Source organism: Lepidochelys olivacea, assembly GCF_965140295.1.
Source record: "Lepidochelys olivacea isolate rLepOli2 genome assembly, chromosome: 10".
In the NCBI taxonomy this organism is placed as follows: Eukaryota; Metazoa; Chordata; order Testudines; family Cheloniidae; genus Lepidochelys; species Lepidochelys olivacea.
In genome coordinates this window covers 62,591,472-62,618,209 of record NC_140420.1, presented here as the reverse complement: position 1 = coordinate 62,618,209, position 26,738 = coordinate 62,591,472, and the positions used below count along the sequence as shown (strand labels likewise).

General features: G+C 39.9%; 2 protein-coding genes across 4 annotated transcripts in view; both read right to left on the bottom strand.

The window, feature by feature from the left end:
* The window catches only part of MYO5C (myosin VC), a 59,741-nt gene extending 43,869 nt beyond the window's left edge, over window positions 1-15,872 (bottom strand). Inside the window, exons 1-9 of the mRNA XM_084640929.1 lie at window positions 15,800-15,872; window positions 8,199-8,309; window positions 6,609-6,774; window positions 6,145-6,289; window positions 5,555-5,711; window positions 4,250-4,393; window positions 2,197-2,278; window positions 1,151-1,258; window positions 489-595 (exon numbers count right to left, since the gene is read on the bottom strand). Coding sequence (XP_084497055.1) covers window positions 489-595; window positions 1,151-1,258; window positions 2,197-2,278; window positions 4,250-4,393; window positions 5,555-5,711; window positions 6,145-6,289; window positions 6,609-6,774; window positions 8,199-8,309; window positions 15,800-15,826 — 1,047 coding nt within the window. The 5' untranslated portion in view covers window positions 15,827-15,872. The remainder of the gene's footprint in view (window positions 1-488; window positions 596-1,150; window positions 1,259-2,196; window positions 2,279-4,249; window positions 4,394-5,554; window positions 5,712-6,144; window positions 6,290-6,608; window positions 6,775-8,198; window positions 8,310-15,799) is intronic.
* Window positions 15,873-20,965: 5,093 nt separating this feature from the next.
* Window positions 20,966-26,738, bottom strand: part of MYO5A (myosin VA) — a 214,827-nt gene continuing 209,054 nt past the window's right edge. For 2 of the 3 annotated variants that reach the window (XM_084640741.1, XM_084640742.1), the window contains exons 38-39: window positions 26,413-26,493; window positions 20,969-23,657 (exon numbers count right to left, since the gene is read on the bottom strand). In XM_084640741.1, the coding sequence (XP_084496867.1) occupies window positions 23,505-23,657; window positions 26,413-26,493 (234 nt within the window). In that variant the 3' untranslated portion in view covers window positions 20,969-23,504. Of the gene's footprint in view, window positions 23,658-26,412; window positions 26,494-26,738 lie in introns of all 3 variants that reach the window. The other variant, XM_084640740.1, reaches the window with a different exon arrangement.

Here is a 26,738-nt window from a genome sequence, read left to right as displayed (position 1 = left end):
ACCTGTCTTATGGTTTCCCTGACCTTGAGATCACCAAGTGATGGTGTGGTCCCATGGCACAAATCTGAATGGCCTTGAGGCTGATCTGTTTTGCAGAGGCTGCAAACAGCTCCAAGGGGTCATTCTAGCAGCTGGGGATCAGCTGGATGCAGGCACATCTCAGCCACACACCTTCCCTTTGTGCCACGAGTCAGGAAGGGGAGTGGCATAAACACCACCAGCTGAGGATTCTGCTGGGCAGGAGGAATCCTAAAGTGGCCTTAGTTTGCCAGGTTTAGGGCTGCTTTATGCACCCAAAAATTGAGACCAAGTATTTTACAGAGTCTTGGCAAAGAATGCTCACAAGGTAGGATGTCCTAAGACAGCCTGTAACATAGAGATAGAGGAAGGACGTGACAGGTAGCTGGGGAAGATACAAAAGGATTGGCAATGACCCACCAGATAAAGAAAACTAATTATTCAAATATTTGAATGAGCGAATGTCTTACACTGACTGAAGATTTTTCATCACCGACAGCTGTCATTTGCACATTGCCTAAGTGTAGGATGGCTGCCAGTATTTTAAAAACATCCATCTGAAAATCCTCCTTCAGACCTTAAAAAAAATCCCTATTCATTTGAAATACTCAAAGCAATAAAAACAAACATTAATAAAAAGAATGCTCTAGGAATACTTGCAATGCTGTATATAATCATTAGCGATTCTATAAGGACTTGGTGAAGACACTGCTGGTTGCTGTGTAGAGCTATAGCTCTGCCTACTCTCAGCCCTCCCCATCCCCAGAGAAGTAATTAGAGACAAATCCCTGTACTCTCCTGAGTGGTGCAGGGACAATTCCACTTTGCCCTTCAATAGATCACACAAGAGGGTAGGAAGACTCCTTACCTCCCTTTCCTCCACAATATGCCAGCCTGAGGCCGAGTCAGACTCTAGCTCTAAGTAATTTATACCACTAACAATGAAGACCAATTGCTAATAGCCAGTTGATGTTGCCAAGTCCCATTAAAGCAAATAGCAAAACAGCAATTCTGCAGGTAACTACTACACATTCTCCCTAGTTTTTTTCAAAACTTATTTGTCATTGGTCATTTCAGAGCCAAGCTCGCTTTGCTAGTTTATCAATATGTGTTGCCAAGTATTCTCATTTACCTAGTAGAGTGAACGTCTTCTGGGTCTCCATCATATCTGCTCTGTCATCGACTCCTTCAATAACAGTGTTGCCACCCATTCTTGTATAATTAAATTCTTCTGCATGCCCTATAGATGGAAAGTAAAACTTATAACAATTAACATACTTGATAGTGGTACAGAGAGAGTCTTTCATCAATAGGCCAGTAGCTATGAATGAAAATGGAATGAAAGCTGTTACCATCTGATAGTTCTTCTAAAATGAGCTCATTGTCTTCGTGTACTTCCGAAATAAACAGGAATCCACATAACAAAACCAGTACAACTTACACTAACTGACACCCCTTTTGGAAATCTAACAGAGGGCTAAGGATTGATTGGTAGGGAGACAAACCCTCTTGAGGCTGGTCCTCCAGATTGCAGTTTAAGCTCACATGGAGCTTGTACCATGTCACTGCTCTGTGGACAAATAAAGAAGCCTTCACTCGCCAGGACTGTCAATATGGCATCCTTCACAAGCATATTCACTAAATAAAGAGTGTGATTTTCAAAAGACACCTAAGGACCTGATCCTACACCTCTGAAGTTAATGGAAGCTTTGCCACTGACTACAGTAAGGCAGCTCAAACCCTAGCAACTTAGAGTATGTCAACACTGCGATGAAAAACCTGTGGCACCAAGTCTCAGAATCTGGGTCAGCTGACTCAGGTTCGCAGGGCTTGGGCTGTGGGGCTAAAGATTGCAGTGTTATGTTCAGGCTCAGGCTGGCGCCTGGGCCCTGAGACCTGCCCGTCCCATGAAGTCTCAAGCTCCACCCTGAGCCAAAATGTCTACACTGCAATTTTTTAGCCCTGGAGCAGGAGGCTCATGAGTCCGAGACAGCTGACATAGGCCAGCCATGGTCATGCTGCAGGACTTTTATTGCAGTGTAGACATACACGCTGGCCCACAGGTCCCACTGAAAGTCAGTAAGATTTGTGCTCTAAGAGACTTAGGGCTCTTGAAAATCCTACCCTTAAAATGTAACACTGCAAAGGTGAAGAACAGGTTACTTTCTTGAGACATACCCAATTTAAGATGCTTAAATTCTGGTTGCAGAGCAGAAGCACACAGCTGGTAGAATATATGGTAATTTCGTTCATTCTCTGACTGCAAACGAAATAAAAGGAAATCATTATATTGGAGAAAGAAAAATAAACATGGAAAACATGTGGCATTTGACTATAATTGTAGAAGAGTGAATTATCCAAGTGTAAATTCTATTGCAATCTAGTTTGAGTCAAATATTGCCTATGCTAAAATGGATAGGCTTTTAGAATTCAGCAAGCACCTTGGCTGTGACAAAACCAAGTGCACTTTCTCTGCAAACCTGCATATCAGTGTGCAGAGTTCTTGCCAAAGCTGTTACTTTAATAGTTGATTCAGATAAAAAACTAACAAGGGCTGGCAAATATAGCAATGAGCACTACTTCCTTTGGGAGTGCTAACTGAAACACTATTCACAGAAAGTGGAAAGCTCTCAAGACTATTTTTATAACCATCTGTTAGGTACAGAGGTAGCTGTTCTCAGTACCTGAGAAGTTATAAACACAACTACAAGCAAGCAGTAAAATGTTTTGATTTGTGTGTGTGTTTTTTTAAACAAAAACAACCAACCACCAGATATTTTCCATGCTATTTTAGCACCATTATTTCACAATACCCTAAATACTGACATAATTAGCCCCTGATCCTGCAAACACAAACACACATTTAACTTTACATATATGAGAATAAAGTGAAGTATATTCATAAGTGTTTGCAGGATTAGAGCCTTAGAAAAATAGGTTAAATAAGATTCCACAATGCTACAGTTTTTGCATCTCAAAGTTTAGTGTTAACCACAACCTGTTTTGTCAATTTAACCTTAAAAGGATTTCACCTATTATGTGTTACTGAAAAAGGTTTATGTTTACAATGTGCTTCTATTAACACTGGCTTTATTAGGGAAAATAAAAAAATCCATCTGATCATTTACGGTATCTAAAATTAATGAGATCGTTGATCACTTATATCTAACTTCTATTATAAGAGAGGAATTTCAGTTGATTATGCCACCCCAAACAAACACTCTGCCCTCCCAAAGTGAGAAGTGGAAATTTTGCTAACCAAGTTGCCAAAAATCTCACTTTGGATAGAAGTTTTCTAACACTGTTGTAGCTTGGATAGTGCCTAAATTTGTCAATCGCTCAAACTATTCACTTTAAAGAGCAGTCTAAGTACTTAGCCCATCACCACAGTACCTGAGAAGGTTCAAAGTATTTACTTTCATCTTCCACTTAAACCTGTCCAAACAAGTGACTTAATCTAGCCAAGCCTCCAATGTGACAACTTGAAATTTGAGAATGAAGCAACGCAGGTTTTGCTAGGGGAAAAGAAGTTACATTCTGGTTTGCTGTGCCATCTAAACTAGCTGAAAAAAAGGAATAATGTTAATTTCAGTTAAGTAAACTTGCAGGGAATTTTTGCCCTCAAATTCCTCAGCTTCATCTCCATTGTGTATTCCAAGATCATCAACATTATTTCTTAATTAATGCAAATGAAACACACAACCCATGCACATTCATTCCTTCTCTCCCCAGAGTCAGCTCTAAACCACAATCTGAAATACTGAATTTCAGAATCTATGCAAGCCACCTACTCTATGACTCTAATGACTCTAAAATAAGCTCCATTGCCCAGAGAGGCCAATGTACCGCACAGAGCAGCCGATCCCACAACTCCTCCTCCTTCTACCTTGGCCCTGCCCCCATCTTGGCCGCACAGAGCAGACTTCTATTTTTGTGGCTTGGAGAGGAGAAAAATTTCAATGTGATGATATTGGTGGGAACACAATGTCTCACTGCATTTCCTATTGTGAGATCAGAGCCTTTCTGCTCTCCTCCATACGGTGTAAGCAGAGAAGGAATATATATCCCTAAATAACATTGGTCTCCTATTCCAAACAAAGGTACACACTAAGATTAATACAAATTATGCAAAACTTCACCTACCTCTTTTAGTATAATGCTAACAAAGTTAAGAGAGTTGTACAACAGTGATTTCACTGAAGTTGGCTTTTTTAAACTTTATTTCACTTACTTGAAAGACAACTCTGGATTTCTCAAGCAGGTACGTCCTCATGTTGGCGCCAATGATTTGGTGTGTCTGATCAAAACTGATTTCAGTGTACTTCCCAAACCGACTGCTATTATCGTTGCGTGTTGTTTTCGCATTGCCTACAGCCTATGAACATGGTGAACCTCTTTAATGCCCAGTTTGTGTCAACAGAATCATTCATGCTGTCCAGTTTTCAAATGTGAACATCTAAAGAGGAGTAACTCTCTCAAAGTATGGCACGTAAAACTTTGGGCATTTATGCATCTAAGGATCAATCCGAACATCCAGAAATGGGATTTGGATGTTCTATTATGAAACAAGTTTGGAAATTGTTTGTTTAGAGACTCTGAGCCTAAAGTAACATGCATATATTAAACGCAACTCTATACAAACTAAGCACTAACATAAATAAGTCTCCTTTGTGGATGGGTTCTCAACCTTTTTCTACCCACAACAACAAAACCACCCACTTCTTTTCTCCTGTAACCATATATCCAAGCATCTTTTCTGCTGGTGCAGACAAAATAATAAAACAACCCGCCCACATAGTGCAATATACAAAAATTTGATTATTTTTCAAAAGTTCTTTGTGATGCTACGTGTGTGTGTCAATTTGAAAATTTACATTTCAAATATACATAAAAAGATAAAGGCAAACATTTTCAAGTTTGGGTTCCAAAATACAGAACCTAAATAAAGTGGCCTGATTTTCAGAGGTGTTGAGACTCTAATCTCACTCAGAAACTGAAGAGAGATGTGAGTGCTCAGAGCTTCTGAAAAATCAGACCTGTGATTTGGATGACTTAATATGGATTTCCATCTGCAAGCACTTAGACTGAGTTCAAGACCACCTACAATTATCATTAATGCTCACGTTAGATAGTGTTGTTGCTGAGTTATTACAGATGATTCCAGTTAGAAAAGGAATTTATTTTTTTAAAAGGTGGTTAAAGGAGAAGATGGTGAGATGAAAAGTGTGACAGCACAAAACTGCAATAAAACAATAAGTATAGCCCACTGGATACAGTTATATACATTATACTCAATACTTCACATAGGCAAGAAAATTAAAACATATTTGTGACACGGAAAAAAGTGCACATATATGTTGAATATTTTTGATGTAGCAGAGCATGTCACAGGACTGGGCTCTTAATATGCACACAGTTTACTAAGAGTTACTGAATACCTGGAATGCTCATTGACTTCTACCATAGGAGCGCAGCAACTTTCAGGATTCAGCCTTTAATGAGTATGAATTCCCTTTACTTTCATCCTTAAATTTACCTCTGTTATTGGGTTGGATGCCAGTACTTTATCCTCCACGTGCGCATTGCTGTTTGACTTACTGACTGTGGCAAAGTATCTCATAGCATATCTAGCAGACACAGTTTTTCCAGCTCCTGATTCTCCACTGACTATAACAGACTGATTCCTGTTGTTTCTAAAACAGGACGATAAGAGGGAGATTTTAAATATCTTGCTAGTCTAAATATATAAATGCATGGGATAAATGTTATTGTGACCAGCACCACTGCCAGCTTTCATCTTCTCCTTGGTCTTTTGGCTTCTCCTGTTTTGTTTGTCCCTTGCAGGCTGTAGTCAACACAAATCACTGAGCTAGGACCACCTTTGTCCTTTCCCTGTGAGAGGTATTAAGAAGTAAATTCCAGAAACTCTTTACCCCTCAGCACCTCTCCTCAGAGGTTACAAGGTTCTCTTCTCTTTGAGGGTGGGCTGCATGAAATTATCCAGACAAAAGGAATTTTAGCTGCTTGGACATTTACAAAACAAAATTCAATTACATTATTTTCCATCAGATTTTTGAATTATATTTTAGAAGAAACAAGTGTTAAACAAATGAAAACAGACAGTACCTTGCCATTTGTTTGTAAGCCTCTTCTGCCACAGCAAATATATGTGGATCCATATCCCCCATGTTCTGCCCACTATATGCATGGATAATGGCATCCCCATATATTGGCAACTGTTTATAGGGGTTCATTGCAACCAAAATGATTCCTATGAAAGAATACACAGTACAAAATCAGATGTATCATCCCATTTTCTACAATACCTAACAAAAGGTAAGATATTGAAACTAGAAACCTCAACTAAATTGCTGCGTTGTAAAAATATTCATATCTGAACTAACCACTACACAAGGGCCTGATCACTGAAGCAGTCCTTATTCATGCATAAATCACCCTGGCTTCAAGAAACTTAATTAACAGATTTCAGGAAAACAATTCTGATCCTATTGTACTTTCAGCAGCAAGAATTTAAACTTTTTAAAATTTTTCGTTTGTTTACCTGAAACCCTGGGTTTGTTTTTACATACCACTATAAGTGTAGATAAGTTTTGACTCCACAAAACGAACTCTAAGATTGTGTAGAACAGCAGGTTCATGGAGATAGCTAAGTGCGGTGAGGTCATTTTCACCAACAAGTATGTCAGGATTTCGTAGAGGTGGCAAAGGTGCTGGATCAACAGGGTAATTCAATTCCTGACAATACAAATTACATGAAACGCACGCGTAAATACATATTGAACTTTTTGGCTACCTTTGTCCTAACTGTTGCATGGATGATGGATCAGTGCCTGATCTTGCATTCCGTGAACACCAGTTAACTTCCAGTGACATCCATGGTCATTTTAGTGTACAAGGAATGCAAGATAGGGCCCCTCAATGTCTCATAAAAAAAAAAAGGCTTATTTTCTCTCTCTTTAATATATTGTACTGAAACATACTAAGTGTTTTTTACATGAAGCCTCTTCAATCAATAAAGAGAACGAGAGGTTTAAATTAAACATAAAAAACTCTGCAGTAGTTTAAATGCTATCTAGGGAAAGTGAGTGTAGCTGGAGTGTCCTTTTGCCCAGGTGTCCCAGCTGCTGGAATAGCCTATGGTCTTACAGGCAGCTGGTCTTAAGTTAGCGTCTAAAGACAGCTCTAACTTATCACAAACCTTTGACTAGATGGGGAACATAAAGAGGAGATAAAGTTACCTTTTCGTTCCCCACAAGTCCTAGAAAATCTGGGCCCTAATCTTCAAAGCCCTCTGAGGGATTGACCCAAATAACCCAAGGAAGCCCCTTGTTATATATGATCATGTCCTTGCATGACAGCTACAGTCTATTGGAACAATAGAACTGTCATCCTGAAGAGTGACATGTATGCGCAGGACAGGCAACTGGCGCATGATTGTGGAATGTGCTTCCCAAAGAGCTCATAATAACCCAGGACCTCATTGCCCTTTGAAAAAAATGTAACCCCCCACTTTTCTGACCTGTATTTCCTTCAGTAACTCTGCTTTTATCACATTTTTTAAAAAGTAGTCCTTATAAAATGGGGAAAGGAAAGAGAAACACTTCTTGTGTTCACATAAACAAATTTGTAAGCTGCACAGATACCAAGGTGATGGGTGCAGTACAACAACTTACAAAGAGCTTCGCTCCCATCTCCGTCCTTGCACCTCAGACAATCAGAAAAACATACAATAACTCATTCTCAGGCAAGGGAGGTGTTCACAATGTATTTTGGAAAAAAGTAGTGTCACAAATTAGAGGATCATAATAGTGTGGTTCTACTGTATATGTACGACAAATCATATACTAAAGCGATGAGTTTACAAAAAAATCATGGACAAGCTCCTCAGAGAACTCCATAATTGGCATAGCTCCATTTTCCCTTGTCAGTGCAATGGGGCATACACTGACAAGTGCTGGCTGGTAAAATTAAGCTCTTTACATTTTTTTAGGGGATTGCTACTTACTGTACAGTTTTAAATGGCTAGAAAATCCTAAGATTGCAAGATAATCAAGAACATGGTACTGGCTACAGTCAGAAACAGCATTCTGGACTACATGGATCAGTGATCTGATCGAGCCTCTCATTAAAAATTGAAATAACTGTGTATTTTTTCTCACAGTTCCATCTTCTAATAGTAGGTGAAGCACATGGTCTCCTGTTTTGTAGCTCTTTGTGATTTCAGCAGACTGCCAAACTTCTTCATTGTCAGGGATCCAAACGCTGTTGTACTACAACAGAAGAATAAGATAAGCATTAACTCTGATGCTATCTTAAACATACATTTGTCAGATTTCTTTTGAATGTGATCTAATGGTTAAAATACAGAGCTGGGGGCAGGACTCCAAGGTTTTATTCCCGGTTCTACTATGGATTACTGTGTTGCCATGGGCAAATGCCTTGTGCTTTAATTATATTTGTAAAAGAGGTATACAGTGTAACCTCAATTATCCAAAGATCTCAGAGGTGCTGGCTCAACAGAGCTTCAAGTTAAGCAGAAACAGATAGCAGGAAGCAGATCATTCTCAGTTAAGGACTCTGAAAAGAGAGTAAAATCATGCTTATAGCAGAACCTCTGATTCCAAGAAGGAACCACAAGTATCTCTGCTATAAGTATGTATGTATTACACAAATCCAGGAGTCTTATTCTGTAGGATTTACATGATCTCTTCCTTAAAATAACGTAAGGGGAGATTTAACTTAGGAAACATTTTGAAAAAGAAAATACCTATACAGTTACTTTTCTTTTTATATGATTAAAGAACAAGCTCCACAGAATAATCTCTCCAGTCCCTGAAGACAGACTTCAAAGCCTGCTGGCTGGTTTCCCTATTTATAACCAGCCAGCTAGCTCCCATAAGGCCAGCTGGTTCAGCAGGAATCTTTCACACTTTAGGCATTTTAGCTCAGCCCCAGAGTTAAAGCACTCTGCCCTAAAAGCACCTTATGCTTGATGTGCGCTGCTGAACAGGATGTCTTTATTTGTTTAAAGAATTGAACAAAATTCTTTGTAGAAGACTTGTGAAACAATGTTTATTGAAAATTATATTATTATAATTATAATTATAACATTCATAAACCAGTCGGAGAACACTTCAATCTCTCTGGTCACGCGATCACAGACATGAAGGTCGCTATCTTAAAACAAAAAAACTTCAAATCCAGACTCCAGCGAGAAACTGCTGAATTGGAATTCATTTGCAAATTGGATACTATTAATTTAGGCTTAAATAGAGACTTGGAGTGGCTAAGTCATTATGCAAGGTAGCCTGTTTCCTCTTGTTTTTTCCTACCCCCCCCCCCAGATGTTCTGGTTTAACTTGGATTTTAACTTGAAGAGTGGTCAGTTTGGATGAGCTATTACCAGCAGGAGAGTGAGTTTGTGCGTGCATGGGGGTGGGGGGGATGTGAGAACCTGGATTTGTGCAGGAAATAGCCCAGCTTGATTGTCATGCACATTGTGTAAAGAGTTGTCACTTTGGATGGGCTATCACCAGCAGGAGAGTGAGTTTGTGTGGGGGGGTGGAGGGTGAGAAAACCTGGATTTGTGCTGGAAATCACTTTAGATAAGCTATTACCAGCAGGACAGTGGGGTGGGAATAGGTATTGTTTCATATTCTCTGTGTATATATAAAGCCTGCTGCAGTTTCCACGATATGCATCTGAGGAAGTGAGCTGTAGCTCACGAAAGCTTATGCTCTAATAAATTGGTTAGTCTCTAAGGTGCCACAAGTCCTCCTTTTCTTTTTGCGAATACAGACTAACACGGCTGTTACTCTGAAACCAATGTTTATTGAAGTGTTCCGAGTGCCTCAAAAGTAATACTGCTACTCAGGTGCCAAGTATTACCAACATATAACAACTTGCTGTGATACCTGTATATCTTAAATATGCTTTAGGCATGAGACTAAGGGTTAAGCAGTGCAGATGTTCCTGTAGAAACACTCACTTAAAAGTATAAAACTCAAGTTATACAACAAAAGTAGGAGTGTGTCCAGCTGCCATCAGTATAGAGTATATATCATCTCTCTCTCTCCCGCGCGCTGAACTACTGTATTTATTAGAGAATTTCATTTAGAACCAGTGCCATTCTACATTTATAATAATATCCACTGCCACTTTAAATAATTATCAAAGACACGATTATCTCTGTTGTTTATACTGGAGTTTGCTCTGGCACAGACTATCTGTTCTTCCTGTGACGTCATAACGCTTTGTTTATGACATCATAGTCATCTCCATAGCAACAGCATGATGACTTCACTGAAAGAACAAGCAAAATTAGCAACAAACTAAGGTGAGAAAATTCTTATCTGAAGTACTCATCTCTGTGACAGCAGTCAGGGAACAGAAATTATCTACTGCTGATTCATTTAAACTAAGAGGCATTCTGTTACCTGATTACTGCCACTAAATCGGATGTGTGAAACCAAACAAGAGTTGAAACTAACCACTGACAAAACAATCAAATCTCTACTTCTATTCTTCGAGTGACATAAGAAATACACTATCACGACAGTAATCTACACTTCCATAATGTCTTCTAGCCAAGGATCCTGAAGCACTTTACAAACACTAAACCCTAAAAGAATGAAGCCTCAAAATATGTCTATGGGGTAGGTATAATCGTGCCCATTTTACAGAGGGGATAACGGAGGCACAGAGAGATTAAGTAACTAGCCTAAGATCTCTCAAAAGGCACGTGGCAATGGCAAAAATAGGATCTTGGGGCCCTATTTTCCTGCCACAGGATAAAACTCCCATTGAAGTGGGGAGTTCACTTCTTTTCCTCTAATCAGGTGGTGTCCCAGGAGCCTACCAGAATCTATGGACATATTCAATCCCTCCAAGGGGGAGCAAGCTCAAGGAGCCTAATGGAACCTACCATATTTTCAATATCTGCATAATCTCGTGAGTAGCATCTTATTTTGGTGACGTGCATGGGCAGAGTTTATTTTGTGGGTGAAGCTCAGAAGAGTATCACCACCTTTTCCCCCTGCATCTAACCCCTGACAACCATCATCAAGAAACTTGATGGCACCACACATATCATTTGGTGAACACCTTTCAAACTTCCAATGCCCTTCATGAGTCCATTTGGTGATGCCCACAAAATAAGGAACATTTTGCATGTTATTAAGAAGATTTGCAAAGTCACAGAAGTCTTTCTTGATCAACTACAAACCACAGTAGGGAAAATATTTTTGCCTAAGTGATTAAAGATAACCCCCAAATCAAATTACTGACACATTTTATACCCAAATAAAAGGTGTTGTGTAATAAGATATATGAAGAAGAAATTTTAACTAGCTCCTTGTCTTGAAATACTAGGCTAGACTTTCACTTTTATTGTTGCCACATATGTTGATTTCATGGGTATTTAAGATACTGTATACATATTTATATATGCTAAAAGAGCATTTTAATAAATATTATTCTAAGCAGACCAATAATATTATAATCAAACAGCCTAGCCTAGATTGAGCGTGATCGTAGGTGAGAAACTAAACTATGCTTATGTAAAGAACAAAAAAAGCATGTGACCAAAGTATTCTTCAGAAAGTGTCCCTGCAGTTCCAGGTGCCTCCATTGGTAAATGTAACCAGCCAGCTTAAGGTCAGTTTAATTGAACCCTACCTTACAAGTAAACACAGAGAGTTTACTTATTCTCCTTTAAAGTTACACCCAGTCTTCCCCCGCCTGCATGACACTATGCTGGATTCAAGAATAGATTGTATTCTTTTAGGTTCTCAAAAAGAATTTTAGCCACTCAGAAAAAATTACTTATGTGCAAGTAATAAGATGAATGAATATGTAAAGATTACTTATGTACAAGTAATAAGATGAATGAATATAGTCAGTCCAGAGATTTAGAGGTAAACTTGTAATGACATTATGTATTATGGCAGAACAGAGATATTTGATTATAAGTTAGTAATACACAGACACAGTGTTTACCTTGGTTATTTAAAGAAAAATGTTAAACAGACAAATTATTTACCATGAAATTATAGTGACTGGTGAAAAAACAGGAAGTAAATTATACAAACAAAAAATTCAGTTTACATTTTGAAGAATAAATTTCCCCTTTAGCTTCATGAATGACCAATTATATTCAAAGTTTACCCCAAAGGTGAGAGCTGATATTCTGTATTTCAAGGTGCTTTAGCTTGTTGGGACTTCTGTATAAATAATGCCTTATACTCCCCCAAATACAACAATATCAAAAGTTTCAAATAAAAGTACTCTTCCATAATACCCACTTAGGAATTTTAAAGCCTACTTAGATTACTTCAATTCATGTATATGATATCTGATACATGAGAGAGCTTTCAAAAATTATCTGAGGAACCAACTGCATACCCTTGGAATGAACTGCATTAACTTGAACAAACAACATACACAACTACATATATGAGTGTCTCTGGCCAATGTGCCTTTAACCCAAAGATGCCCTTCCCATAGTAAGCAATAGTAAATCCGTAATTCTTCTTCTGTTCTATACTGAAGCAAGAAGAGATGAAATACCGTTCAGAAACTTTAGATCCCCTAAATGGCCCCCTCAAGGATCGAACTCACAACCCTTCGTTTAGCAGGCCAATGCTCAAACCACTGAGCTACCCCTATTACCTTTTCTTTTTCAAATTACATAAAAATGTTAATTGCATTCTTATGTGTCCTATAGAGCTGTATACTGATATTACCCTTATCCTGCTCCTTAGATGCTGATTGTATTTTGTCTCATTAGTCATGTTGTTAAAGTTTTCTGTACATGTCTGGCTGTCACACTTTTAACTGTAGAACTATACGTTCATAGTCAGAATACCAATTCACTTATACTATTTTTAAAAATAACAAATGCAAGTACGATCATTTTGTACAAATTGTGCCAGATTGTGTCTTGGTCTTGGATATACCTAAATGTTTTATGTTTTAGATATGTCTAAAGAGGCACTTCTTCTACCAGGCCCCAATATACTGAACCACACCAGGGGGCAAGGGGAATGAGAGATTGATTTAATATTCTAAGTTAAAACTTCCATGGGTTTCCTAGTGCATCTTGTCTTATCTATGGCTGTTGGCCTTATTTTGCAAATACTTATGTGCATGCTTTACTAAATGGATTACTCACATGCTTAAAGTTAAGGAATTACTTAAGCATTTGTAGGAGTGGGTTTTATGGATGTGTTTTAGATTAAGATTTTTGAGACAGATTTCTTTCTTTAGGTCTTTTATAGTGCCGACTGCATAATCAGAGCTGAATAATAAAAAAGTGTCACCAAATATTAAGCCTTATTTTTTTTTCTGACCTTAACAATGTAACAAATAAATAAATATGGTTTAAGTAAAAATTTTCTCAGCTCCTGATCAAGCCAGGTTAAAAACCTATTTAGAGGCATTGAGTTGAAAATAACCAAAGATTCAAAAATAATGTATGTTCCGTTCTCTCGATATTTAAAAGCCTCCCCACTAGCTTACTGAAAATAATTACAAATACATTTAGTTATGGAATAGCTGTTCAGTATAATGTATTAAACACCACTTGTGAGGAAAAAGTAATCAATATTTAATGATCTAGGGAAGCCAAATCCTGTTTCGTTTAAAATGATGGGAATCTAGAGTAATTCTGTTGACTGTAATGGAGTTACTCAGTATTCACACCAGCCTAAGTGAGGGTACAGCTCTGTATTAGGAACAGAGAATTTTCCATACAGGATCAGATAGTTAGCCCCTTAAAACCAGTCTCCTGGCTGGCCCACTATCACCATAATATCCCTGGTCAATGATGTACTTGTCTGTGGCTCGTGCACTGGTAGCCAGGATGCTGCACCCAAGGATTCCTCCAAACAAGGGGAATCCCTCACAAAACTGGATCCGCTGGATTTATGTTCTGCTTTCTGTCTCTAGGGCAAAGCAAACTCACTGGACTTGAGAACTGGCCCCACAGCATGCAAACTGTGAAGTGATCATAATGGTAATAAACACTTTGCACTTGCAGTGTACTTTTCCCTAGATCTAAAGGTGGATAATGCTCATGGATGGGGAAAGGGTGGAGGCACAGGGAAGTGGAGTGACTTGCCAAACCTCATTTCACTGTCAGGAGCTGGGAACAGAAGCCAGGTCTCATGATGCACAACAGCATTTCACTTCTGTTTCATTATTATTGCCTAGCTGAAGCTCTATACTATTGTGTAAACGTTTGGCTTATTTAGTAAAGCAATTCTGCAGGCAGGCAGACTTGAAGAATCATCCAGGCAGGATAATGAGCGCCTTTCTAAGTGATACTGTGTCCTTATTTTAGTTTAATAAATAACCTATAGAAATAACAGAAACCTGCAGTTTACTAGCCCTGTTCAGTCCCATGATAGTGGTAAATCATAGCTAGTTATTAAAACCAGTCTCTTGGGTGAAAATCGTGATTGGAAAAATCATGATATTTTCCTATAACTGTTTTTTTGTTTTAAATCTCAACAGCCTACCATAAACTCAGGGCATCTCTCACAATATCAGGTGCTTTTCTTAATGTCCCAGTTCCTGGAGTCCTGTGATCATGTAAGAAGCCTAGCTTTCATTTAAAAGAGTGTGGGGGGGGGGAGAAATTCTGGATCCACTGAAGTCAATGGAAAAACTCCCATGGACTTTGAAAGGACCAGGATTCCCCCCCTACTTTTCCAGCTTTCATAGTTGCAGAGAAAAGCTTAGAAGCCTAGAGCACAAAGAACAGAAGGCAGCTCCAAAGACCCCAGAAAGGTGGGTGTTGGTTTTCTTTTAATCTCATGGTTTTGGGGGGCTTGACTCTCGGTTTCTGAGGGACTGGGGCTGGCCAGGCTGTGCATTTACTCTCCGGCCCCATACTTGGGAGGCAAAGTATAACCTGAGTCAGGGGTGCAGGAACAATTTGTGTGTGTGTGGGGGGGGGGGGCGCTGCTGATGGCAACCATGTGTTCGGTGTCAGAGTAACAGCCGTGTTAGTCTGTATTCGCAAAAAGAAACGGAGGACTTGTGGCACCTTAGAGACTAACCAATTTATTTGAGCATAAGCTCTTGTGAGCTACAGCTCACTTCATCGGATGCATACTGTGGAAACTGCAGAAGACATTATATACACACAGAGATCATGAAACAATACCTCCACCCACCCCACTGTCCTGCTGGTAATAGCTTATCTAAAGTCATCATCAAGTTGGGCCATTTCCAGCACAAATCCAGGTTTTCTCACCCTCCACCCCCCCCCCCCACACAAACTCACTCTCCTGCTGGTAATAGCCCATCCAAAGTGACAACTATCTTCACAATGTGTGTGATAATCAAGGTGGGCCATTTCCTGCACAAATCCAGGTTCTCTCACCCCCTCACCCCCCTCCCAAAAACCACACACACAAACTCACTCTCCTGTGTTCGGTGGTTGTTATTAGTACTTCAAGCCGGGGGGGGGGCGGCAGCACCCCCAGCCCCACTGACCCAAGTTCGGGACCAGGGACCCTGTGGTGCTGCCCTGCGCCCCAAGCTGGGGGCTCCGGGGGCCAGGCCCAGCCGGCTCGCCCTGCCCACGCAGAAACTTTTCCCCTCCGTCCATTCCCAGAGCGGCAGGTGCCCCTGCCCTGAGCGCGGCCGCGGCCCCTCGCCCCCCAGCCCGCAGGGGAGGGGTCGGGGGCAGCAGGGCCCCGCGCTGGAGGGACGCCGCGGCCCCCCTCGCCTCGCTCGCACCCGCCCGGCTCACCTGCGTGTAGAGCTCGGCCAGCGCCATGGGGCCGCTGCTCCGCGCCTCGGGGAAGGAGCCGGACTCGCTCCGCAGCTGGCAGCTCCCGGGCGGGCCGAGGGGCGGCGCCGCGCCAGGTGTGTCCCGCTCCGGCCCCTCCTGAGCCGACACCGGACCTGCCGCTGGGCCCCCAGGGGCCTTCAGCCACCCCCCGGGCAGAGACCAATCAGGCTTCAGCCCCCGCGGGGGCTTCATACCCCCCCCAACAGAGACCAATCCGGAGTTAACCCCCCCCGGGGGGCTTCATACTCCCCCCAACAGAGACCAATCCGGAGTTAACCCCCCCCGGGGGGCTTCATACTCCCCCCAACAGAGACCAATCCGGAGTTAACCCCCCCCCGGGGGGCTTCATACTCCCCCCAACAGAGACCAATCCGGAGTTAACCCCCCCCGGGGGGCTTCATACTCCCCCACAACAGAGACCAATCCGGAGTTAACCCCCCCCCCCGGGGGGCTTCATACTCCCCACAACAGAGACCAATCCGGAGTTAACCCCCCTGGGGGGCTTCATACCCCCCCCAACAGAGACCAATCCGGAGTTCACCCCCCCCCCCCGGAGCTAAATACGCCTCCCTCCCCGAACAGAGACCAATCCGGCTTCATACCCCCCCACACAACAAAGACCAATCCGGAATTCACCTCCCTCGGGGGGCTTCATACCCCCCACAACAGAGACCAGTCCGGAGTTCACTCCCCCCCCTCCCAGAGCTAAATACGCCTCCCTCCCCGAACAGAGACCAATCCGGCTTCATACCCCCCCCCCAACAAAGACCAATCAGGAGATCTCCTACCCCCAGGGGGGCTTCATACACCCCACAACAGAGACCAACCCAGCTTCACTCCCCACCCCGCTGGACAGAGACCCCCCTCCACCGGCGGAGACATTTCCCCCATCATGCACAGGGGACGTGCCTCCGAGCAGGGCTAGAGCACGGGGCAGGGACTTGAGGGCGCCTCCTAGCCGAGTCTTGGAGCCGAGCACCCGCTTGTGAAAGTTGTTTTAACATGGGTTGACCGCGCTCGGGCTCACCACGAGCGTCCCGTGCTTTAGCTCAAACGGTGGGTAAACGTGGTGGCCCTCAACTTGGCTGGAAAACCAGCAGAGAGGAGTGCCAGAGCTTGTCCACACAGTTGCTCCCGAGATGTTGTTCAAGCCTGATTTTGCCCACCCATGGCTGCTCAAACACCGTTGTATCTCTGCTCTGCTTTGCTGGAATTGAGGCAAATTCGCAGTCTGTGGCCAAGCACCAACATATCTCAATGGTAGCAGATGACAGAACGAGGAGTAATGGTCTCAAGTTGCAGGGGGGGAGGTTTAGGTTGGATATTAGGAAAAACTTTTTCACTAGGAGGGTGGTGAAGCACTGGAATGCGTTACCTAGGGAGGTGGTAGAATCTCCTTCCTTAGAGGTTTTTAAGGTCAGGCTTGACAAAGCCCTGGCTGGGATGATTTAACTGGGAATTGGTCCTGCTTCAAGCAGGGGGTTGGACTAGATGACCTTCTGGGGTCCCTTCCAACCCTGATATTCTATGATTCTATGGTGCGTGCCCCAAAGACAGACAGGGAAAGCAGCAATTTGCACCAATAGCTTACCCTACTTTCCAGCAAAGGGAACAAATAGTGGCTCTTTCTATCAGTACTAAGGGGTGCACTGCTGCAGCTATAGTGGCTGTAATTGGGGCAAATCCCCAGTCTAGACATGGCCAAACATGGTTCTGTATTTAACAGAGCTACAGCTTGCAGGGTTCCCTAAAGCAGGAGAGCAGTCTCCTCCCTGACATTTTTTTAAGACACGCCAGCTGTATTAAAGAAGCTCTGAATGTGTCATTTTCCAAGGTATTAGCTTGGAAATTAGTGACTTTATAAACATTTTCCATCATGTTGTTAGATGGTTCTTTACATCTACTAATGTGTACAGTCCGCTCAAAGGAGGCTGGCTCAGTCTGCCATAGCTATAGGCAAAGGACTCTGGGCTGAGAGTCCGGTAATTGGGGAATTTTCTTTTTTAATTTTGTTGGCAATTAAATAGAATCCAGTCTCCTTAATTTGGATTTAAAACATTTATCAATGACTACATTTTGTGACGCCAAATGGTTGAAGGAGGAGATTTTCTGAAGCAGAAATGAGCATTAGATATTTATCGCTCTTCAGTGGTATTGAAAATCTCCCTCAAAATGAAGAAATATAACACATACTTCAATCTAGTGTTAAAAAAGAAAAATAAATCGAATTATTAAATGTAGCTGTTGTGTGCAGTTTGTACAGTAACTTACCCCCCTGATTTTTATAATTATTGTACACAGATACAGTAGTCTTGTACCTCAAAAGATACCTACTGGAACAAGTGGAACAGTTTCTCTTGGGTAAATCTTTATTAGTAAAATATAAATGATATAATTTACTGAAGATGACCAAGGAAACCATTCCTGAGTAAACAAGTGATAATAGAAATGTAACTTTGTTAATTGCATTCTTTATAAAATTACATTTGGGTTTTTCCTTACATTTTATTAAACCAGCAAGGGAATAAAATATACAAAAGCCCAAATTTAAATATTAAGGTTGTGACAAATTAACAAAAGCTCAAAATATAGCTAACTATAATGATGTTGGTGTGATCCAGGTGCCAACTGGCAGATGGCATAAGAGGTGAATAGGGGGGTTACAGGTATCCCCTAGGGTTGGTATATGCATAATAATTCATCAAAGGCTGGCACGTAAGGTCTCTACCAAGAGCCGGTAGCTTACTGGTCATCACAGTCTTTGCAAAATGTCTATGTGAATGATATTTAAGGAGATATATATCTATCCTGAAAACTGTGGTTTTAAGGTATGTAAGTTAAGACAGGTCACTAGAAGGTGATAGATCAGGGGTAGGCAACCTAGGGCACGCCTGCAAACGGTGGCCCGCGAGCTGATTTTCAGTGGCACTCACACTGCCCGGGTCCTGGCCACTGGTCCGGGGGGCTCTGCGTTTTAATTTAAGTGAAGCTTCTTAAACATTTTAAAAACCTTATTTACTTTACATACAACAATAGTTTAATTATATATTATAGACGTATAGAAAGAGACCTTCTAAAAACATTAAAATGTATTACTGGCACGCAAAACCTTAAATTAGAGTGCATAAATGAAGACTTGGCACACCCCTTCTGAAAGGTTGCCGACCCCTGTGATAGATTCTGTTCAGATGGGGGAAATAAACGGTTCTTTCTCTAGTTGGTCATTGCCTGGCTCACAATGGAGCCACCAATTAATTAAGGTTACAAAATTGACACGAGATTGCAAAATCTATAGAAAGAAACATACGGCAGGAGGGGGCCTGCTTTATGAATAAAGATCAAACCACTATTTTGATGTATATGGGATTTCAAGGAGAGATGTACTATTCTTCACTTCAGAGACAAGCTTGTTTTGTGAAAAAGGGATCACAGCCTACCTGGCTGAGAAATGGTGGTGAGCAACGTGAGACATGACAGTAATTAGTTAAAGTGAGTATGTTCTAGAATGCGTAGTATGATTTTATTTTACATGCAACCATTTGTTTCCAATACTTTGACTTGCTACTTCTTGAATCACTCTATGTTGTTAAATAAACATATCTAAGTGGTGTGTGTTAAGCAGAGTGATGATCCTGAGGTGAAAGTGGTAAGCTGGTGTGTACTGGTTCTTTGGGAGCAGCAGATTCTGTGAATTCAGTGAGCATCCAGTAGATCAGGGCGTGGTCAGTCCAGGGGGACACTCGGGGGGCTTGAGGGTTGGAGTGAGCCTATCACTAATCTGTATAGATAGAGCTGGGCCTGTGTAGACCTGGAGGGGAGTGCTTATGTTGCCCATGGCTGCTGGGGTTGGGGAGCTGACCCTTGGCAGGCACTGACCGACAAGGCTTCCTCACCACCGTGGGTATCCCCAGGAGTGTCACAGTAGGTCGGATACACTAAGTTCTTTATGATATTAAGATAAAGTTCCACTAAAAACACCGTCTGGTTTTAGAGCTTCCAGGGCACAGAAGTCTTGTGTTTTTGTTTAATTCGCAACCTTAATTTTCTTCTGTTCATTAGCATAAATTTGTTTTCCATGCACTCTGAAATAGTAGCATGTTAACATACTGACAGAATTGCTTTCTGTACAACAAAAGACACAAACAGTATAGATGTATTTACAGAAGAAGGTTCTGTCAGTATGAATCTGTTTGTGTGCACGGGCATGTATGACATCCTGGACCTGAACCAGCTGCCCTTTCAGGTCAATAGAAAGGCTCCTGATGGCTTCCATGGGGTTGGATTGGGCCTCATTTGAATATATCCGTTGTTTAAATAGTCACAGAAAAACTAAAACAACAGTTGTGGAGTTGGTTTTTATTTGGACATTTTTCAGTGACAGCTAATAGGGTACAGTGTTTATGGTGCACACGTTTACTAAATACAACATCAGACACTACAACATTTCAAAGCCTGTGTCATTGTGAATTGTTTTGGTTTTCACCCATGTATGGTGGTGATATAGAGTGAAAACCCATTTAAAGGCTTTTATTTATCAGATGAACTATCAGCATCTTAAAAAACAAAAGGAATTCTCTCAGAATTCTTGTATGATATTTTGAAATGTGTTCAGTTTTAAATCCTAAATGATACAGACCTTCAGCTTTCAAATGCTGGTGTTTCCAGGTATGGAACAACTGTTAACGGATTAAAAAAAAAATCAACTTTTCAAAGATGACGTATACCATATCTTTCAATTCTGATCAAGTAGACTAGATTAATCACATTTAATAAAGCAAAATTCTTTAAGCACTTTCAAGTTCCATCTCGGATTAAAGCCTGGGTAACAATTTGTTAAAATTTGGATAGAAGATTATGTGGCAAAAAGCAGAGCAAAATAATCACTGGACTAAAAATATACCAAACTCAATGAGGTAATTATTGTGCAACATCTTTAGAATGGTTATATATGTCAAAAGGGACATTGACAAATTAATAATTTCCAGCATCCAACAGAATCTACTATATCAATAGAGAATAAATTAAAATATAAAAGTTATGTCCACATTAAAAGAGCATAACCATGAGTCAAAGGAAAAAAAAAGTTGGTAAAAGATGTTTATATTTGTTTCCATGGTTATTTAAAGAGACCTTAAACCTAAGGTGAAAAATATTTTATATCATAAATCAAGACTAAAATCCTTACTTCTGAAAAGTGCATGTAAAATACTGTTATGTAAAATTGTAGATGATTTACCAAGTACACATCTATTTCAACTTAGAAATATTTTCCTTTAAAACATGTCAAGCAGCATATACTTTTAATGTGATATAAATGTAACACTACTCAAACCACTGAGTTTATGGATAATACCTATAAACAACTTACTACTACTTTGTTAAGGAAACAAGACACAGTAAGGCTTTATACCAGTAAACAAATTTTAAAAACAAAAATACATTTTAAACATCAATTTTCATAACTATGTGTTTAAGTAGTAGATATATTTCCTGATCTACAGTATGAATATACTGTTGTGCCAATTTTATTTAAACAGGAGGAGAAAAGTTTCTATTTTTCTAAATGTCTCACCTATTTCCTGCTCTTATGCTATTACTGGGTATCAGAGCTTTTTCATGACATATTAACAAGTGCAGTACTTCCTGAAACTTTGAAAGATTAGTACACTCCACCATATTATATTATACTGTGTTTGGAGCCAGCTTATATTATCCTTGGCGTCAGAGATAAAGTAACAAACATATTTGAATGAAGTGCTTTTGGTTTACTTTGCATATGAAAATAATTTAACAAAGATCATCCAAATTAAAGATGCAATGCTTACTTGTAGGTACCGAAACGTATCAGTAGTGAGCTATAAAACACAAAAAACGGGCACACACTTCTGAAAATAAAAAGGCATGAGCATTTCAAAATGGTACTGACAAAGATCAAGCTTTCTTTATTATACATTTTATCAGTCACCATATATAAGGTGCATGTATATATCTCAAATAAAACATAACTGAAATGTATTGGTCTGCTCAGCTGATAGCAAAATGATTTTGTAGGTTTGCAGGCAAACTGATTAGTATCAGAACATTCTAAAAGTATACCTCTAGAATACTTTTCTATTCTTATAAAGAAATAAATGTTCATGCTAAGTTGCTAATTTGCATGATACATTAAGATATTGCACTCTACAATTTAGTAATGTGCAACTTTTTCATATGTATATTTGAACTATACATCACTGACCATGTTTTAAAATTCAGAAATGGAGTGTTGACCAAGGCCTCTGTATATTTTAAAATATAAATTCCACACTGGAGAAGATCTGAGGAGTGAAAGAGGGAATATTCTTTCTGAGTGGAAGTGCAGACGCCAAAACAACTATAATTTCTCATTGTGCATTCTGGATCTTACAGAACACTTTATAGATTTTTTTTAAAACTATTTTTCTATCATGAAGTAATCTTTTTGTTAAATAGGTTCATTGAACTATGTGGATAGATTCAAAAACTGCACAATTTTAAATACTCCCTTTCCAGTCAATGTTTGTTGTACGTTTCCAGAAGCCAATATATAGACTAATGAAGGTATTGGCCTACTCAAGGAATTTCCCCTTTCATTCTAGGTATTTGAGAATACATCTTAAAAAGTGTGGCAAAGACATAAAATGGATGATATTGAAAAAATACAATGCCATTTCCTTGGACTAAAATTGGACAAAGGAAAAACCCTGACCAACTACAAAATATGAAATAATTATAATAATCATGACTGACTTTTGTTCATTTTGCCACAAGACGAATATTTTTGTATCCTATCTTTAAAGAAAACTGTCATGTAACTTCCAATGTGCTACTTGTGCTTAGTTACCATTTTTCCTTTCCAGGTGATATTTGTTGACATTTGCATAAATCCAGTTAAAAGAATGGACTGCATTGGACTGTAAACAAAGTTGATAAGAAAAAGTGAAGTCTCCTATTTTAGTGCCTAATAAAGGATACTGTCATACATTTTAAAGAACACAATACTCAGCAGCAGTTTAATATGTTTAGTAAATCACAGTACTAACAAATGAACTCCTATGTTATACCGCATAGTAAGCCAAAAGACTTTAAAACTTCATAATTTATGTCATACTGACATAAATAAGGAAGCTGTTTAACAAATTATTTTATATATTGCCAGTTTGTTATGTTTAAATTGTCAAAAACTCTAATGGAGAAACAGATTCCTACATGACTATGTATTCTACTACAAAATGCCTTACTTCTAGTCCTCCACTTATAGTACCGTGTCTGTCTTTATTGGTCCCTGCCTATGAGCAGATTGTGTATGGATTTTAATGTACACTATTTAAATATGTTACTAAAGATCTAAAAATGTCTCTAGGCAGCTGAAGACAATTTTTGCCCTAGCCCTATATTCATACTCTGGAAACGTAACGATCAGTAATGTGTCTACACGAAAATAATGACCTATACAAATGCACATCTTTCTACCAGCCTTCCAGTTGTGGTACAGTTATGTAGATTTCCAGCTACCCATACTAAAAATCTGGGCATATACAGTATTGTCCCTTCAAAAACGTATTTTCAGTGGCTCACTATGTTTTAATGGATTCAGATTTCAGGCAACAGACTCATTGTCAATAGCTGACAGTGCAGCCTTGGTTCAGACACGTGAGATGAATGCTAGGCCCAAGCTGGTTGGAATCTGAATGGTTTCTAATGCAAGAGAGGATGGATTAAATGGAAAAGTAACAGGAAAGATGTGTTTAGCATCCATTAGCAGCTGAGGAGAGTCTTTCCTGTCTCGTAAACGCATCTATAAAAGATAAGAAATTGGTTGTGTTAATACTTCATCTTGCAGCAAAGGCAGATCAAAAATAATCATGTTGGATTTGAGTTGCTTAGTATCATGCTTTTTTTGTAAATAAAACTGGAGCTTATAATCAGTTATACTTGATTTTCAGGTTTCAGAGTAGCAGCTGTGTTAGTCTGTATTCACAAAAAGAAAAGGAGTACTTGTGGCACCTTAGAGACTAACCAATTTATTTGAGCATAGGCTTTCGTGAGCTACAGTTATCATTACTTTGTGGGCTTTAAACATTCTCTTGAGAAAGAAATTATTAAAAAGAAAACATGTCATTGTTTGAGCTTGTCATACTAAATATTTGACTACTGTTCAGTGCAAAATATATACATATACATTTGGTAGCTTGATCTGGACCCTTTGTAACAGTTGGGCACATAAATCAGAGCTGCCCCTGAGCAGCTTTGGATCTGCATGTCTTTCCTTCATAACAAATCTGAAGAAACATTTAGATTTTCTGCAGAGGGTAGGGGACCTTTCCAGCATATATTAACTGTACCTCTTCAGTGAGTATGCAGAATGATTAATTTGTTTTATTTTGGTTTTACAGTAACTCCTCACTTAACGTTGTCCTGGTTAACATTGTTTCATTGTTACGTTGCTGATCAATTAGGGAACAGGCTCGTTTAAAGTTGCGCAATGCTCCCTTATAACGTTGTTTCGCAGCTGCCTGCTTTGTTCACTGCTTGCAGGAAGAGCAGCCGCTGGAGCTAGTGGGGGAGGGGGGTTTGGAACCAGGGTGGCCCAGCAGCCCCCGATCAGCTCCCCATCGTTCCTTGTGTGGCAGCCGCCCAGCAGGCTATCAATTGCCGGGCAGTGCAGCTGTCCCTCCCCCCACTGCCATATGCTGCTGCGGCTCCTGCCCTCTGCCTTGGAGCTGCTCCCAGGAGCCTCCTGCTTGCTGTGCAGGGGCGGAAGGAGAAGTGCTAATGTCAGGGTGTCCCCCTCCCACTGCTCCTGCCCCCCATTTCCACAGGGCGGGGGGAAGGGGGGACATAAAACAGGGCTCAGGACCGAGCTTGTAGATCTACTTAAAAAGGCAGTGTCCTTAGAGTGGGATCAGCGTACTTAAAGGGACAATGCACGTCACACACACACACACACATACACAGTGTTTGTCTCACCCCCCCTCTCCCCATGTGTGTCTCTGTCTCTCTCTGCCATGCTGTGTCTCCTACCTCCATTTGTGCTATCTTGTAGAGTGTGAGGCTACATTAACAACAACGCGTTAACCCTTGAGGGCTCAGCCGAGTGTTAGTTCATCGTTTAGCAGTAAGGCATCCCCTGGGAAATAGCCCACCCTCTGACTCCTCCACCTCAACCAAGCTTCACAATCATCATTGCTGTGTACAGTATTAAATTGTTTGTTTAAAACTTATACTGTGTATACGTGTGTATATATATATAAAATATAGTCTTTTGTCTGGTGAAAAAAATTTCCCTGGAATCTAACCCCTGCTATTTACATAATTCTTATGGGGAAATTGGATTCGCTTAACATCATTTTGCTTAAAGTAGCATTTTTCAGGAACATAACTACAACGTTAAGTGAGGAGTTATTGTATCTTGTCAATCTCCCTTATCAATCTTATTGTTCCCCTAATAGATACCAGATAATTTTAAAAATTAATTAACTAGCCAGTATTCCTCTGAATTTTCAAAAAATGTTTAATTCTCATCATATTTTTCAAATTAGAAGAGCTGAATTGAGAACTTCTGATATGTATGGCTCAGTTTTCAAAGTAGTCTCAAATTGACCTCTTGTGTAAAAAAAATTTGAATGAATGGGTTTGGTGTGTACAAATTTCCTCACTTGCATTTACAAATGTTAATGCTTGAAAAGTGAGTATAGTGGAGTGTGCACAAATAAAGATACAGAGATAGAAAAATTATGTCATCTTCTGAAAATCAGGTACCTAGAATTCATTTTAAAAATAAATAGTGATAGAAAGTTTATAAAGTCTACATTAGTTTAAATCTGCAAATCGTAGCAGAAATTGTGACAGTCTACAATAAACATACCGTATATACTCGTTCATTAGCCCGTTTGTTTATAAGCCGACCCCCCAAGATGGATAAGTAAAAATAGTAAAAACTGTATGACACTTTCATAAACTGACCCTATATTTCAGGGGTTGGCAAACTTTGGCTCCCGGCCTGTCAGGGTAAGCTGCTGGCGGGTTGGGACCTTTTGTTTACCTGGAGCGTTCACAGGCATGGAGCCCCTCAGTTCCCACTTCCTGCAGCTCCCATTGGCTGGGAACGGCGAACCGCGGCCACAGGGAACTGAGGGGCTCCATGCCTGCAGAAACTCCAGGTAAACAAAATGACAATGTATTAGATATTCAATTCAATGATTTCATAGAGTTTAAAATCATCAAATTTTGGTGTAGACCTGTTTATAAGCCAACCCCCGTTCTTTGATGCGTCACTTTTTTACCAAAAATATTCGGCTTATGAATAAGTATATATGGTAAATGTCTTGGTATCACATCTGTATTACAGAAGAAGAAAAGAAAATGTAGTTGACAAGCCTGCTTTACTTTGAATATTGCACTGTACTTTATGACAACACTTATTTTGGCTCACTGATGTGTTCCTAAAAAGAAAAGGAGTACTTGTGGCACCTTAGAGACTAACCAATTTATTTGAGCATGAGCTCCTGTAGAACTAACTCAACAATATGTGGGGCAAAAAACAGACTTACCTGTATCGTACGTATAAATGATATTGAGACCCTTTCTTCAAACTCATTAACTGGAGTATACAAATTCAAAACTTTTACAATCTGTGAAGAAAAACAACAGTTCTTGGTTTCAGTCTATTGTTGAATTAAATATATATGCATCCTATTCTTAATGTTTAAAAATATCTTTCTAAATTAGTTGTCTACAAGTGCTGGTTACAGTTTTTTTCAAATCAATGCATTTGAAATTTTCTTACTCATTTAAGAAATTACTATATGCTATAAGAAATTAAGGCACATATTTAAAATAAACAAGCCTTTTATATTTTTTTATGTGAAAATACATA